General features: G+C 49.0%; 1 protein-coding gene across 3 annotated transcripts in view; it reads right to left on the reverse strand.

The window, feature by feature from the left end:
* LOC138452977 (ribonuclease inhibitor-like) overlaps positions 1 to 14,751 on the reverse strand; it is a 268,993-nt gene that overhangs the window by 158,840 nt on the left and 95,402 nt on the right. For all 3 annotated transcript variants that reach the window (XM_069605350.1, XM_069605346.1, XM_069605347.1), the window contains one exon: positions 11,428 to 11,598. In XM_069605350.1, coding sequence (XP_069461451.1) covers positions 11,428 to 11,598 — 171 coding nt within the window. The remainder of the gene's footprint in view (positions 1 to 11,427; positions 11,599 to 14,751) is intronic.

Raw genomic sequence — 14,751 nt, forward strand, 5'->3', positions numbered from 1 at the left:
GGATCAGGCCCCCCAAGAATTTGTGTAGGAGTTAAAGCGTGCTTTTGTACAGACCACAAGAAGGGTGCGCACGGATAGCAGAGAATTTATTAATACATTTTTCCATGCCTTGCCCAAATACATAATGACCCAGCTCGTGAGGGATTTTCACGAGAAAAGATCTTTAGACTGGGTCATTGAACAAGCCACCCGCATCTACGAGGTGCAGAAACCGGTGGAAAACAAAAACCAGCCCAAAAACCCCAAAACCAACAGCACCCCTGCTGCTGCCAAGGTGGCAGAGGTAAAGGTTTCCCCCGTTTTGGATTTGGAGATGGGGGGGCCTAAAAACCTACCTGCACCTAATAATGCTAGGCCCAGAAGGTCCTCGGGCCAGTCACAGACAGGGAGCCAGGGAGGCAGCCCCACAAATGGGGTCCCTCGCTCTCCTGATTATGTAAGCCCCCGTTACAAGGGAAACAGACCCATCCTGGGTTATGTGTGGACTCCTCCAGCCCAAGGGGGGGGATCCAGCCAAGCACCTAACCCTGGGAACTTCCCTCCTAACTTCCCACTGGATGGCAGAAATTCTCCAAACCCTGGGCAGAACTTCTTCCCCAGGTATCCACCCAACTTCCAGCCCCAAAATCCTCCACCCTTCTTTCCCCAATTCCCTGAGCCCAGACAACCGAATCCGGGAGAGGGGAGGCCAAGGGTGGAGGGGTATCCAAATCTTCCCAACCAGGGGTACTACCAAAGAAGGGATAGCTACCCTTCCCGGGATCAGCCCAGGGGAGAAAACAGGGCCCCGTATCAGCCTGAGCGGGTTTCCCAGTTAGAGCGCCAGGTTCAAAACATGGCACGGGATCTGGGTCACATACTGAGGGCGCAGCAGAACCCTCAGATCGGCATGCCGGCGCAGAACGCACCCAACTCTGGACCTGGTGCCCCAGAACAATGACGGGGGCAGCATCCCGATAACTCACCGGTTCCCGGGGAGGAGGCACAAAGGGAAGGGGGGTGTAAAGCCTTGGAGGAAGCTTCCTTCCTCACTTGTAAACAGCCCCTGGAAACCCAGGAACCGGAAACAAAATCTCTTGCCCCTGAAAGCCTGCCTCCTAAGGAGCAGAGGGGGGGTAGGAGAAACAAAAGACCCAAACAGACTCAGTTTGAGGAGGAGGTACAGATCTTCCAATTTGAAGCAGAAGGATCCCCAGAAGATCCTGGGAAAAGGATCTTCTCCTTCAGAGATGGGGGAACTCCTCCCAAGGAAAAATGGGCCCCAAGGGATTCCAATCCAGACTGGGGAGACTGAGCTACCGCCGCCCATCATCTCATCCCAGAACCCACAATACCAAAATCCCCTGGTTCAAACCCATCCTGATGACTGCCTCCACAAAGGGGGGGGGGCGGCCCAGAACCGGAGCCAGGGGAACCCACAATGGCTCTGATCTCCAGTTGCCAACTTTTTCTTTCAGATTCCCAAGGCTCTCCACAGAATTCTGCCCAAATCTCTTCGCTAGCGATGTCCAAAACCAGAAAATTAGCCCACCAGTTGTCCAAAAATGTGCATTATCTGTGCCCCCTTGAGGAGAAGGAGGGAAGATACTATGCCCCGGTCCAAGTACAGGGGCAGGGTACAATTTTGGCACTGGTGGACACTGGATCTCAAGCTACCCTTCTGTCCAGAAGGGCCTTTGACGAACTGAATGCAGGAAGGGGAGAGAATTATCAAATTCCTCTCACCTCTCTTCCTGGACAACTGCAGAACTTTGACGGGAAGGAAATTCCCGTTGAGGGGACTGCAGACTTGGACATTAAGATCGGGCGACACAAGTTGAAACACCCGGTCATAGTTGTGACTCCAGGGGGCACCCCTTGTTTACTAGGGAAGGACCTCCTGAGAAGGTTGTCACCCCTAATAGATTGCATAAACAAGGTCCTCTGGACCCAGACTAGCCGACCAATAAAATTAAAACAGAGTGTCAACCATGTTAGTTTAAACGGCACCTGCCACATGGTTGAACAAAAATCTGACCAAGTAGAATTTCACTTCCAGAATAGCCAAATTCCAGACGTGACAGTAATAGCAGTAGGACAACAGACTGGTGATGGGGGGTCCTCTCTATTTCTGAAAATCAACCTTCCTTCCAGTTTAAGGTGGCATTCCACACTGGAAGGAAACACCCTGAAATTCTTTACTAATCCACAATCAGAAACTCCCACTCCTATAGTCCAGAAAGATGTGAAATCAGCTCAGAGCCTGGCTGATATTCAGCAAATTGGAGAGCAGTTGTTCATCCCTGTCCAATTAAATGATGGGAAGGACTCTGTTCTCGCTCGAGTGTGCGCGAACAATGGTAAGAGCTTCATCAGCGAAGCCAGGTTTCGCCAACTCCCAAAAGATCCAGCCATTCCCACCTTCAAACTGATAGACAAATGGGAAATGGACCTGGAAGCACCTAATGCCAAACATCTCCTGCCAAGCAGGTGTATGCTCAAAATCTCCATTGGCAACAAGAGCATAGTCCACAATTGTTGGGTCGTGCGAGACGTCCCTGCCGCCTTTTACTTAGGCAGTGACATTCTCAATCGCTTTGCCATTAGTTTGGACCTAATAAACTTCAAAGCTTGGTCCCGATTAGCGGATAATCCCATGGGCTTTGATGATCCAGAAAAAGCATTTAGGTCAGCTCAATTGCTACCTTATGCAGTTGAAATTCAGATCAAAGAGGAAGTCACCATCCCAGAAAGGACCCGACAATTCTCCCTGGAAGTGAAAGCTAAAAGAGGAAAATATTTGCAAAACCCTGATGCTTACATACATCTCAACGCTTCTCCCCAACAGCAAGGGTTGGGGGTAAACCCAACACCATTAGTCAACATAAAACATGACACCATTCTAATAGAGGTGGATAACAGCGACTTAAAGAATATTACTCTAGCCGCAGGCACCATTATTGGAATGGCGGTTGATGACCGACATTTTTCCATAGATTTAGGTAATGAACTGTTAGGGCCAATCCCCAAGGACTGCTTTGACAGTGACAGTGATGACAATACAACACCAGACAGGATTTTTACCCGGCATGGGGGGAACTTCCTGGTGTACACTTCCTGCCCCTATGGCAAGGAAGATGTGACTTGTGACTTCAGGAGGGATGAGGTGATTTTCCAGGTCCATGAGGGCTGCCTTTCCCACCTGAAGCCTCCGGTCCAAATCAGCACTCTGACCAGGGACTTCTCCACCCAGCTGGAGGAGGCCGCGGAGATAGCCAAACCAGAAGTCTTTCCAGGCTTCAGGCAGATGGTGGAAGAAAGAGTCAACCTAGCTGATGCCTGTGTGACTCTGGAAGAAAAGCAAAAGTTGAAACAAGTTTTCTTGGATTTCCAAGATCTCTTTGCGGTAGACTCATATGACTGTGGTCGCACTGACATCCACACAACAACAATCCCCACGGACCCTGGCATGACTCCTGTGTTTGTGAAGCAATATCGCTTGCCTCTCGCATCAATGGAGTCCCTTACTGAAATAATTAAGAACCTTGAGTCCCGGGGAATAATCCGTCCAGTCCACAGCACCTTCAATAATCCGGTGCTGGGAATATTGAAGCCAAACGGCCAGTGGAGACTCTGCGCCGACCTCAGGGAGCTCAACAAACGGGTCCATACTTCCCGATGGCCTCTGCCCTACATTGACCAAGGGCTGGCCCAGATCCAGGGGTCACAGGTATTCACTGCAATAGACCTGACCAATGGATACTGGACTGTGCCTGTCAGTAGGGAGGACCAATACAAGCTGGCTTTTACCTTTGGGGGCCAGCAATACACATGGACCCGGACTCCCTTCGGATACCTCAACTCGGCAATGAATTCAACATTTTCCTACATAAGGCCATGCCCGACCTGGGTGCGAGGGGTAACCTGGCTTATGTAGATGATGTCCTCATCAAAAGCTCAACTGTTGAGGAACACATAGCGGAGATCCGTTATGTTCTGACACAGTTGAGGGCCGCCGGAGCAAAACTTTCCTTTCAGAAAGCACAGTGGTGTAGAACCCGTGTTAATTTCTTGGGGCATGAGATTACTCCTCAGGGTCTCTGTCCCCAGGAAAAGAAAGTGGAAGCACTTCAGAAACTGAAAGACCCCACAACTCTGCGGGAACTAAGAAGCCTCCTTGGACTGACTAATTACAGCAGAAAGTTCACTGAGGGCTACGCAGAGATCACCAGACCCCTGATTCATCTCCTGAAGGGGGGGGGGTCAAGTGGGAATGGGGTCCAGAACAAGCCAAGGCAGTAAGACAACTCAAAAGAAGCCTCTCACAAGCGCCTTGCCTAGCTTACCCTGTCAGAAACAAGGAGTTCTTCCTGGAGACGGGGTTCTCTAATACGTGCTTGACAGCAGTATTATACCAAAAGCATGACAAGGTCAATAAAGTAATCTCCTATGCGAGCAAAACTTTATCCTCTGTGGAGGAAAAATTCAACGATTGTGAGAAGGCACTCCTGGCAACGGTGTGGGCATTGAAGAATTACCGCCGTTTATCCAGGGGGAACACATCATAGTGGAGACTCCACACCAGCCTCTGCAATATCTCCAAAGTGACAGAATCCGGGCCGGAAATGTGAGTAATTCCCGAATTACTTCCTGGATTCTGTCAATGCAAGGCTTTCCTGTGGAGGTCAGATATGGCCAAAACATGAAGAGTCCCCTCGCGCAAGGTCTGGCTGACTTGCATGATTGTGCCAGAGAAAACTGTCTCGAGGACGAAAGTCTAAAAATCAAGGACAACACGGAGGCATACCTTAATTCCCCACACAAAGTCTTTGAAGAAGACAAGTGTGAGGGAATGCCCACTGTGTATGTGGATGGATGCTCTTACCATGTTGACAACGACGGGGAGAAAGAACTGGTGGCCGGCGTAGGGAATGCATGGGTGAATGAGTCCCCAGAACCCTCCGCTGGATACAAAATTGGTCCCCGAAGTAGTCAGGTGGCAGAATTGATGGCTGTGCATCAGGCCATCCTCACTGCTGTCCAGCATCAACTCCACGAACTGGTCATAATCACAGATTCGGATTATGTACGGAACGGGTTCGTGGAGCACCTGGTTAATTGGAAAACCAGAGGCATGTTATGTGCTAACAACAAACCCTTGAAACATGGGAAGTTGATCCAAAACATTGATGATCTGGTCACCTCGAATGAGATGACCATCTATTGGAAAAAGATCAAGGGTCATTCCAAAGTAGAGGGACCAGACAAAACTCGAAACGACTTAGCTGATCAGCTGGCCAAAACCGGGGCCATCCAAGGGGATCTAATTGAGATTGAGTCCCTGTTGGGGGAAATCCAGGTCACTGCTATCACTAGGTCCCAGACAAATGCTCACAATGACCTTTCAATTGCACAATGGAGCAAGGAGACCCCTGATGCTGATTTGATTACTGCTCAGAAGGGGGATCCAATAATTGGTAAATTTTACCAGCACCTTGAGGACCCTGAGAACTTTCCCCTGACGGATACCGATTACATTGGGAAAGAGGACCTAAGAGTGTTGATGAAATGTCCAAAAATGTTCCGAATCCAAGACGGTTTGCTGGTAAGGAAATCCAAAGCTGGCCACGATCAGTGGGTGGTTCCTACCTCATTCCGAAGCCTGATGTTAAGTCACGCCCATGATGCGGCCACCGCCGGTCATAGGGGGTTTCACACAACATTGGAAATCTTAAGAGAGGTTGCATACTGGCCACACATGGGGCAGGACCTCGATCAATACTTGAAGGGGTGTCTTGTGTGTGCACAATTTCAGCCATCATCCCTCACGCACCGTGCGCCTCTCCAAAAGAGGGGGATGACACTGCCATGGTCAGATTTACAAATCGACTTTGTAGGCCCCGTGATTCGCTCTGCTAGGGGGAATAAATACATGTTGACTGTGACATGCTTGTTTACCAAGTGGGTGGAATGTCTCCCAGCCCCAAATTGCAAGGCAGAAACCGCAGCTGCCCTGATGATTAACCACATCTTTTCCCGTTTTGGTCTACCTCAAAGGATTGAGTCAGACAGGGGTAGCCACTTCACCAGTGAAGTAATGACAAAGATGTGGGAGATACTGGGGGTCAAAAGGAAGTTACATATTGCTTACAGGCCAGCTTCTTCTGGGGCAGTAGAGAGATATAACCGAACCATTGTGAGCACATTAAAGAAGTTTGTGGCAGATTCTGGGCCAAGTTGGGATATCCGATTACCTCTGGTCCTAATGGCCATCAGATCTACCCCTTCATCTGCAACCAAAATGTCACCATTTGAGTTGATGACTGGGCGCAAGATGGTGCTTCCGCAGCATTTGCTCTACAGGACCCAAGAGCAGACACTGATAAATGCCTCCACAACTCATGAGTATGTGGAGAATTTAAGGAAACACCTTTAACATGCTTTTGCTTATGCTCAGCGGAATCTAGAAAGATCAGCTGATAGTATGAAGACCCACTATGACATGAAGACTTCCAGGAAGGAATATCAGGTGGGGGACCGGGTCTATCTATACAATTTCCAAAGGAACCAGGCCAAGCAGCGAAAGTTTTTGCCTACATGGAAGGGACCCTTTGAGATTATAGACAAAATCTCCCCTGTGGCCTACAAGATCCGCATCCCCAAAGGCGGTTTGGCAGAGGGGGAAGACAAGTGGGTCCACATAAACCAGTTGAAGTGTTGCCATCCCAGGCACACTCTGCAACAACTGGAGGAATCCTCTGGAATCCTAGAGGGTACTGTCTCAGATTAATTCAGTTCTAACTTAAAATATCCTACATATTGCTTATCAAATTCTGAGTTTCTCAATGTGGGTGTTTTCGTTTTTGAATGCAAAAAGAAATGTGCATGTTCATATGTTTTGACTATAAATTTATATGCCACCCCAATATATCAATGGTGGGGGAGAAATGTCCATGAATAGGTATTGCCGCTCTTCCTTTGTCGTCCTAGGAGAAAGAAAACCTGGAGACGGGCCAAGGAGGACGATCCGGAGACCGGGAGCAGAGACGCGGGGGGCCCAGGGTACCGCCCAATATTCCCATCCGGACCGGCGAGGAGAACCGATCGATCAGTACCGGATGGAGGAAAAGATTCTGAACTGTGCCATCTATTGGAAGAAGATGAGGAAACATCCCAGGTCTTGCGAGTCCCATCAGTGAAACAGAATGGCCATCGCAAGAGGGGGGCTTGTGGGATGTTCTTACCCATGCATCCGAGCCCTACCTCAAAAACTGTGCAGTACTGACATGGAAAACATCATGATGGCCAGAGCTTCCCAGAAAATGCACAGGGAAATGCATGAAGAATAGGCTGCCACTCATTTTTGCCGATGTTATGGGCACAGAAGGGCACTGCCTAAAACCACCATTGGACTACCCACACAGTAGTCTGAAACCATTGGGAATGGCAATGCTGATTGCCAAAAGCAACCTAGAATTTTGGGGAATTCATTTTCTTAAATCCCAAAAATGGTTGCATTACCAGTACTCACCACTATCAGAAAGCCGGCGTTTTAAAACAACACCAGACTTTTTTTTTTGTGTAAAACTGAAATATTTAAAAGAAATGAGTGACCTACTTTTGAGTGTCACATAGGTTTCAATTGTTTAAATGTCATAGTTTAAACTTAGAATCAGCATTTTAGCTGCATATGTAAAAATTGGTAGTTTTATTTGAACGCAGAAAACTGGGTAACAAAAAGTGACATTAGCTGGGGCCTGGCTTAAGGAACTGAATTCTGCCCACCAGCTACCCCCGACAGGAGTTGAGACTTGCACAACAGCTGTGTTCCCAGGCCGACCTGCATTTTGCTGCTCCCACCAAAAGGGATATGACACTTCTCTGATTGACTGACTCAGGCAAATGTTTTATTATGGGGGCCATAAATGGCTTCCTCTTGAACAATGGGCCTTCCAGGGCCCAGGCAGATGGTTTATTGCAGCGGTAATAAAAATGGCTTCCTCTTGGCAGAAACTGGGAGGGGGAGAAACTGGAGACAGAGGCTGAGCTTGAAGAAAGTGGAAAAACTAGTTTCTGTACCATGTGACCTGAAAAGACACACCCCTGTAGCCAGAATATGGTTTTAGAAAAAGATGAATAACTCATAGTACGGACTTGTCATAATTATTTAAATGATACCATAATTCTTGTGATTTTTCTGCCCACATTTTAAGAGGTTTTTAGAACCGGTGGCATGATCTGGGGGCAAGCTAGCAGTTAAGAGGGTATTACTTAAAATGTCTGCATGTGAAAAGTCTGATACTTCATCAATTAATGCCTGCATGCCTTGCACACATTTGGGTAAGTTTGAGTAAGAATCTGATATTGGTAACCTGACCAAAAAGTGAAATTTGTTGCCATTTCTGAATGCAAGCTCCCAGGAAGAGCAGATTTGGACAGGGTATACCTCATGTGATATGTGATGGGTGCATGTAATTTTAAACAAATGTGTACCTGTGCAAATATGTCTTTTGGGTCAAAATATAGATTGTGTGTAATTTGACAGGGGTGGGTTCTCTGTACCATAAACAGACCTCATCATGATGACACTTCATTTCATTCCCCCAATCAAGGGGAAGCGGATGAAGTGGCCAATGACAAGTGGAGAGGGGTAGAGCCTAGTGATGCTGCACACACACCCATTTTCAAAACACATAAAAGCAGACAGTCAGGACAGATAGGGACATTCAATTCCATTTGCTGCAACGCGCTCTGCCGGACCACACAACATCCAGAAGATAATAGATTCAACACTTAGACTTTAAAACTCCAAAGAACTTGATTCAGAACTCAAAGCAAGGGCCTAAACCCACAAACTGAGAACTCTTCTCAGTGGGCCTCAGCATCCAGCAAACCTAACAGCGTGCAGATCAGCGCTGGGTCCAGAGAAAGCTGTGCAGAAAGATCCAGAAGCAGTGTTGTATCCAGAGAGAGACCTGCTGAACCGGAGACCGCTGTATCCGGACCCACAGACCTGATCAGAACCAGAGACCCAGACCAGACCAGCAGAGTAGAGCTGACCCAGACGCTGTGCGCAGAAACCGTCCGTGGCGAGTGAAGAAAACCTGTTGACCAGATCCGTGGCGAGGCCCATTCTATTTCTAATCTATTGTGAGTACCTAGCAGACTGTGCAGAACCAATCTCTTAGTTAAAATAATGTAATTCAATCTATTTTAATCTAAGTAGAACTGCCTCCCAACTGTCACCTGTCATTTCTAGTTGCTAGCTGTCACTTGTCACTTTGATCTTTAAAATTTCAAATCTGAAAAACGACCTTTACCATATCGCTCATATCTCCGTGACCGTTTGTCTTAGAGACTTGCAGTAACTTTCCTCTGAAAGCTTAGAATCTAGGCTTTTCAACGAACCTAGAACCGCATTCCTATTCCATACACTTTTGCCGCAATCGCGAAAAACTCACTCGCGAATTTGCCGCGATTTGCAAATTTCTCCACGTGTGAAAACAGCAGTTTTCTTGCTTTCATTTGCCAAAAATTTGTTTAACCTGCTAGTTATTCCTAGATCCTTGCTAAAGTGAGCCTGAACTCATCCCAAATATATTTCACTCACCCTGAACCTCCTAAAGGGAATTAAAACCATTTTCAGCATATTCCTCACTTCATTGCCAGCACATATAAAAGCATTTTGGGGCCTGTGTTTCAAACTTCTGTAGTCTAAGCTTGCTGGGTGAACTGAATTACATTTGATTGTATTTCTGAGAACTGTGTGCTTTCCTTCCATTTCCTTGCATTGCATAAAGGGGGGAGGGGATTGCCAGAGAAAAGTGATTACATTGTTTTGTTGAACGCATATTGAGTATTTTCTGTACTGCATTTTCATTCCACCTTGCATCCATTTGAAACCATAAAGTATTGTTGCTATCTTATCCATCCTATAACCACTCACCATTGATTATAAAGAAGTGTGCTAGTGCCAGACTATCCATTATTGATTACTGCTCAGATTAAGTGTGATATCCAATTATTAATTATTATAAAGTGTGATATATACATTTATTGTTTAAATTATCAAATAAACCTTTTAACTTGCAAAACAGAACTACTTCTTGGCTCAGTGGGGTCAGGGGGATTCCAAGAGAGGGGTGTTATATAGGGGTAGTCATCCAGAACGCATGAACTGGACATAAAGATATATCAATAAGGGTTTTCATTCAGTATTCTAGACTAGGCGTTGACTTAGCTGTAGTGTTGAATTGAATCCTCTTACATAACGTGGCATATTTATTTATTTATTTATTTACTGTTCACTTGTTAGGCGCTTATACAGGAAGCACATACTCTTTCAAAGTGCCCACAGGGCAATATGGAGGGGATGATAGACAATGTAATTACAACAATGTTAAATATTTAAATACAACAGAATAAGAAGAGACCCATGCCTTGTGAGTGCCCAGAACGTGCAAGTGGGGGGGAGGGGTAGGTGCTGTGGTGCTCATGGAGAGCAGCAGGTGAAGTGCTATGAAGAAGATAAAGTGCAACCTCCGGTGGTGGAGGGTGAGCCGAGGCAAGTGCAGAGGATAGACAGCAGTTGGGATGATAAGGTGTGGGAGGTCACGGCCCCGAGGAGGCATAAGAGCCATGCACACCAGTCAAGCTACTGTGCAATTAGCAAGGGAGAGAGGGAGGGAAGGAAGGGGTAAAGAGGAAGGTCTTGAGGCTTTTCTGGAATTTAAGGAGGTCCTGCTCAAGACGATGAGGGAGGGGGAGGCTGTTCCAAAGAAGGGAGCCTGCTGAGGAACCGACCACCTTCTCTCTGTTTAGCAAACTGCTTCACATGCAAGGAGTTGGTGCCAGAGGAACGCCGGTGTCTAGAGGGGGGAGTATTTGGTCAGAAAGAGTTGCAGATAGAGTGATCCCCGGTCCCAGACAGCCTTGTGGATGATGCAGAGGGATTTGAATTTAATCTGTGCAGCAACCAGGAGCCAGTGGAGACTTTGTAGGGCAGAAGAGATGCAGTCCCTGGGCTTGAGGCCAAAGATAACTCTTGCTGCCCTATTCTGGATTAGCTGGAGGCGTCGCAGAGTGGACAAAGGTAGATTAAGGAGGAGGCTATTACAATAGTCAAGCCTAGAGAGAACCAGAGCCCGGCTAACATCGAGTATCTGGGGGAAGGCGAGGCAAGGTAGAATTCCTTTCAAAAGGAAGAGCTGACAGTGGGATTTCTTGGCAATGTCCTGAGTATGAGAGAGGAAGGAGACGGAGGAGTCGAAGATGACTAAGGTTTCTAGCTTCCAAAGAGGAAGAAGGGGGGGCCCATGGAAGAAGGCCAGAGTGAGGGGAAGAGGTCTGGTACCGGGGTCTCAATAGGGAGGATCTCTGTTTTGCTGGCATTGTTATGCTTCCAGTGAACAAATACTGCAACAAGGCCAACACCAGCAGCAGGCTTACCAAAGTTTCTGGATTTTGCAGTCAGGGTGCCTCAACGCTTCAAATATCAGTGGCACCTCGGTGTCCCCCAGTTTGTTGTCAGCCAAGTGAAGTTCGGTCAGAACCTGATTTGAAGAAAGGACACCGGCCACATCTGCACAACAGGATCCAGTGAGGCCGCAGGTGTCCAGCCTGTGGGATGCAAGGCACAAGTGAGTGACAGGCAGATGCAACGTCATAGATCCAGGGTCACCTTACAGCACTCTCAGGTTACAGAATCTGGGCTCTAGTGCGTAATATAACCATTAACCTTTGGCAGATGCATGGAATCTGGAAGACCGGAAGTGCTGGAGACCTCATGGAGCTGGTACTTTCACTGCCTTCCTAGCATGCACAAGACTGGGATTAATATCGCAAGCTTCTGCTGGGCTTTGAAACCTTTTTCCACTTCCACATGAAAGAATGATTTGGTAATATATGCATTCTCATGTTGGTGTTAGACTGGTATTTAAATCCCATCCAGCTGCTCACACAGACCCCTGTTCCACATTCAGTCCATTATCCAGACAATGAAGAGGAGGGAGGCGGCCTCCCAGCGGATTCAACACTTGGAGCGATCCTGGAGATGCTGTACATTCAGTCTGGGTTAGCGACCCACAACATAGCAACCCTCCTATGCAATGCACATGCCCCTGTGTCTGTTTCAGGGACATAAGCGTACGGGAATCTTCCCCTCTGTAAATCAGCATGTGTTTTTCACTGCAGGCTAATACACTCTCCTGTTGCCTCATTTGAACCTTTGCACAGATGTGTTCACAGAGGCAATAATGCACACATTGCCGATGCTGACATTCTGATCCCCTCCTGTGAACTGACTGACCCCTTACTTGGGTATCCCAAACCACCCTTGCTGATGGAGTCGAGCTGGCATAAAAATGTATGGATACCTAACACCCTCTTTCAAATCTTTCCAGGACCCGCCTCCTTAACCGCTACTGCTAAACTCTAGCAACCAGTATCAATCCCGTTGGCTCCTTTGCCTGTTGCTGCTATAACCACTATCCCCACCCCATTCATTCAAGCCTTGCACCTCCATTCGCCATTTAGATACTGGTCCTGGGCAGTCGTGTTGTGAGCCTAAGATTGGCATAAGCCATGCCCCCATGCACCGCTGATTGCAATGGACTGCCAGTCTCATTTCAGTCACTATGGTATGTAAAACGTAAAAAACTTAGTTTCCATCATCTGTTTTATGTTCATTATAAAAAAAAAAAGATGTAGGAAATGCTTGAGAACTTCTGGATTTGTAAAAGGGGATTTCAGCAAAAATCACTTGTTTTGATCTTGAAGAACTCATTTGTCAACACAGAACCCAACCGAGTATTATAAGCCTGGCCATTTAAGTGATGCTCCGGAGTAGCACAGGGGCAGAGTGGGAACCGGGTGGCAGAAGACGCTGGGCTGTGCACGAGAGGCTGTTCCACAGAGGAGGTCCCCAACAGAGGGTCATAAACCCGGCCATATAAGTGATGCTCTGGAGTAGCGCAGAAGACGATGGTGGGGCAGATTGGGAACCGGGTGGCAGAAGATGGCTGGGCTGTGCCGGAGAGGTTGATCCAGAAAGGAGGTCCCCAACAGAGGATCAGGGCCATATAAGTGATGCTCTGGAGTAGCACAGAAGACGCTGGTGGGGCAGAGTGGGAACCGGTTGACAGAAGAGGGCTGGGTTGGAGTGATGCTCTGGAGTAGCACAGAAGATGCTGGTGGGGCAGGGTGGGAACCGGGTGCAGAAGAGGGATGGGCTGTGCAGGAGAGGCTGATCCAGAGAGGAGGTGCCCAACAGAGGATCATAAGCCCGGCCATATAAGTGATGCTCTGGAGTAGCGCAGAAGACGCTGGTGGAGCAGGGTGGGAACCGGGAGGAAGAAGAGGGCTGGGCTGTGAGTGATGCTCTGGAGTAGCACAGAAGACACTGGTGGGGCAGGGTGGGAACCGGGAGAAAGAAGAGGGCTGGGCTGGAGTGATGCTCTGGAGTAGCACAGAAGACGCTGGGCACAGAAGACGCTGGTGGGGCAGGGTGGGAACCAGGAGGTAGAAGAGGGCTGGGCTGTGCAGGAGAGGCTGATCCAGAGAGGAGGTGCCCAACAGAGGATCATAAGCACGGCCATATAAGTGATGCTCTGGAGTAGCACAGAAGACGCTGGTGGGGCAGGGTGGGAACTGGGGGGCAGAAGAGGGCTGGGCTGTGCCGGAGAGGCTGCTCCAGAGAGGAGGTGCCCAACAGAGGATCAGGGCCATATAAGTGATGCTCTGGAGTAGCACAGAAGACGCTGGTGGGGCAGGGTGGGAACCGGTTGACAGAAGAGGGCTAGGCTGGAGTGATGCTCTGGAGTAGCACAGAAGATGCTGGTGTGGTAGGGTGGGAACCGGGAGGAAGAAGAGGGCTGGGCTGTGAGTGATGCTCTGGAGTAGCACAGAAGACGCTGGTGGGGCAGGGTGGGAATCGGGTGCCAGAAGAGGGCTGGGCTGGAGTGATGCTCTGGAGTAGGACAGAAGACGCTGGTGGGGCAGGGTGGGAATCGGGTGCCAGAAGAGGGCTGGGCTGTGAGTGATGCTCTGCAGTAGCACAGAAGACGCTGGTGGGGCGGGGTGGGAACTGGATGGCAGAAGAGGGCTGGGCTGTGCCGGAGAGGCTGATCCAGAGAGGAGGTCCCCAACAGAGGATCATAAACCCGGCCACATAAGTGATGCTCTGGAGTAGCACAGAAGACGCTGGTGTGGTAGGGTGGGAACCGGGAGGAAGAAGAGGGCTGGGCTGTGAGTGATGCTCTGGAGTAGCACAGAAGATGCTGGTGGGGCAGGGTGGGAATCGGGTGCCAGAAGAGGGCTGGGCTGGAGTGATGCTCTGGAGTAGGACAAAAGACGCTGGTGGAGCAGGGTGGGAATTGGGTGCCAGAAGAGGGATGGGCTGTGAGTGATGCTCTGGAGTAGCACAGAAGACGCTGGTGGGGCGGGGTGGGAACTGGATGGCATAAGAGGGCTGGGCTGTGCCGGAGAGGCTGATCCAGAGAGGAGGTCCCCAACAGAGGATCATAAACCCGGCCACATAAGTGATGCCCTGGAGTAGCACAGAAGACGCTGGTGTGGTAGGTTGGGAACCGGGAGGAAGAAGAGGGCTGGGCTGTGCCGGAGAGGCTGATCCAGAGAGGAGGTCCCCAACAGAGGATCATAAACCCGGCCACATAAGTGATGCTCTGGAGTAGCACAGAAGACGCTGGTGTGGTAGGGTGGGAACCGGGAGGAAGAAGAGGGCTGGGCTGTGAGTGATGCTCTGGAGTAGCACAG

Source organism: Ambystoma mexicanum, chromosome 4p (genome assembly GCF_040938575.1).
Source record: "Ambystoma mexicanum isolate Mex_15411 chromosome 4p, UKY_AmexF1_1, whole genome shotgun sequence".
Lineage (NCBI taxonomy): Eukaryota > Metazoa > Chordata > Amphibia > Caudata > Ambystomatidae > Ambystoma > Ambystoma mexicanum.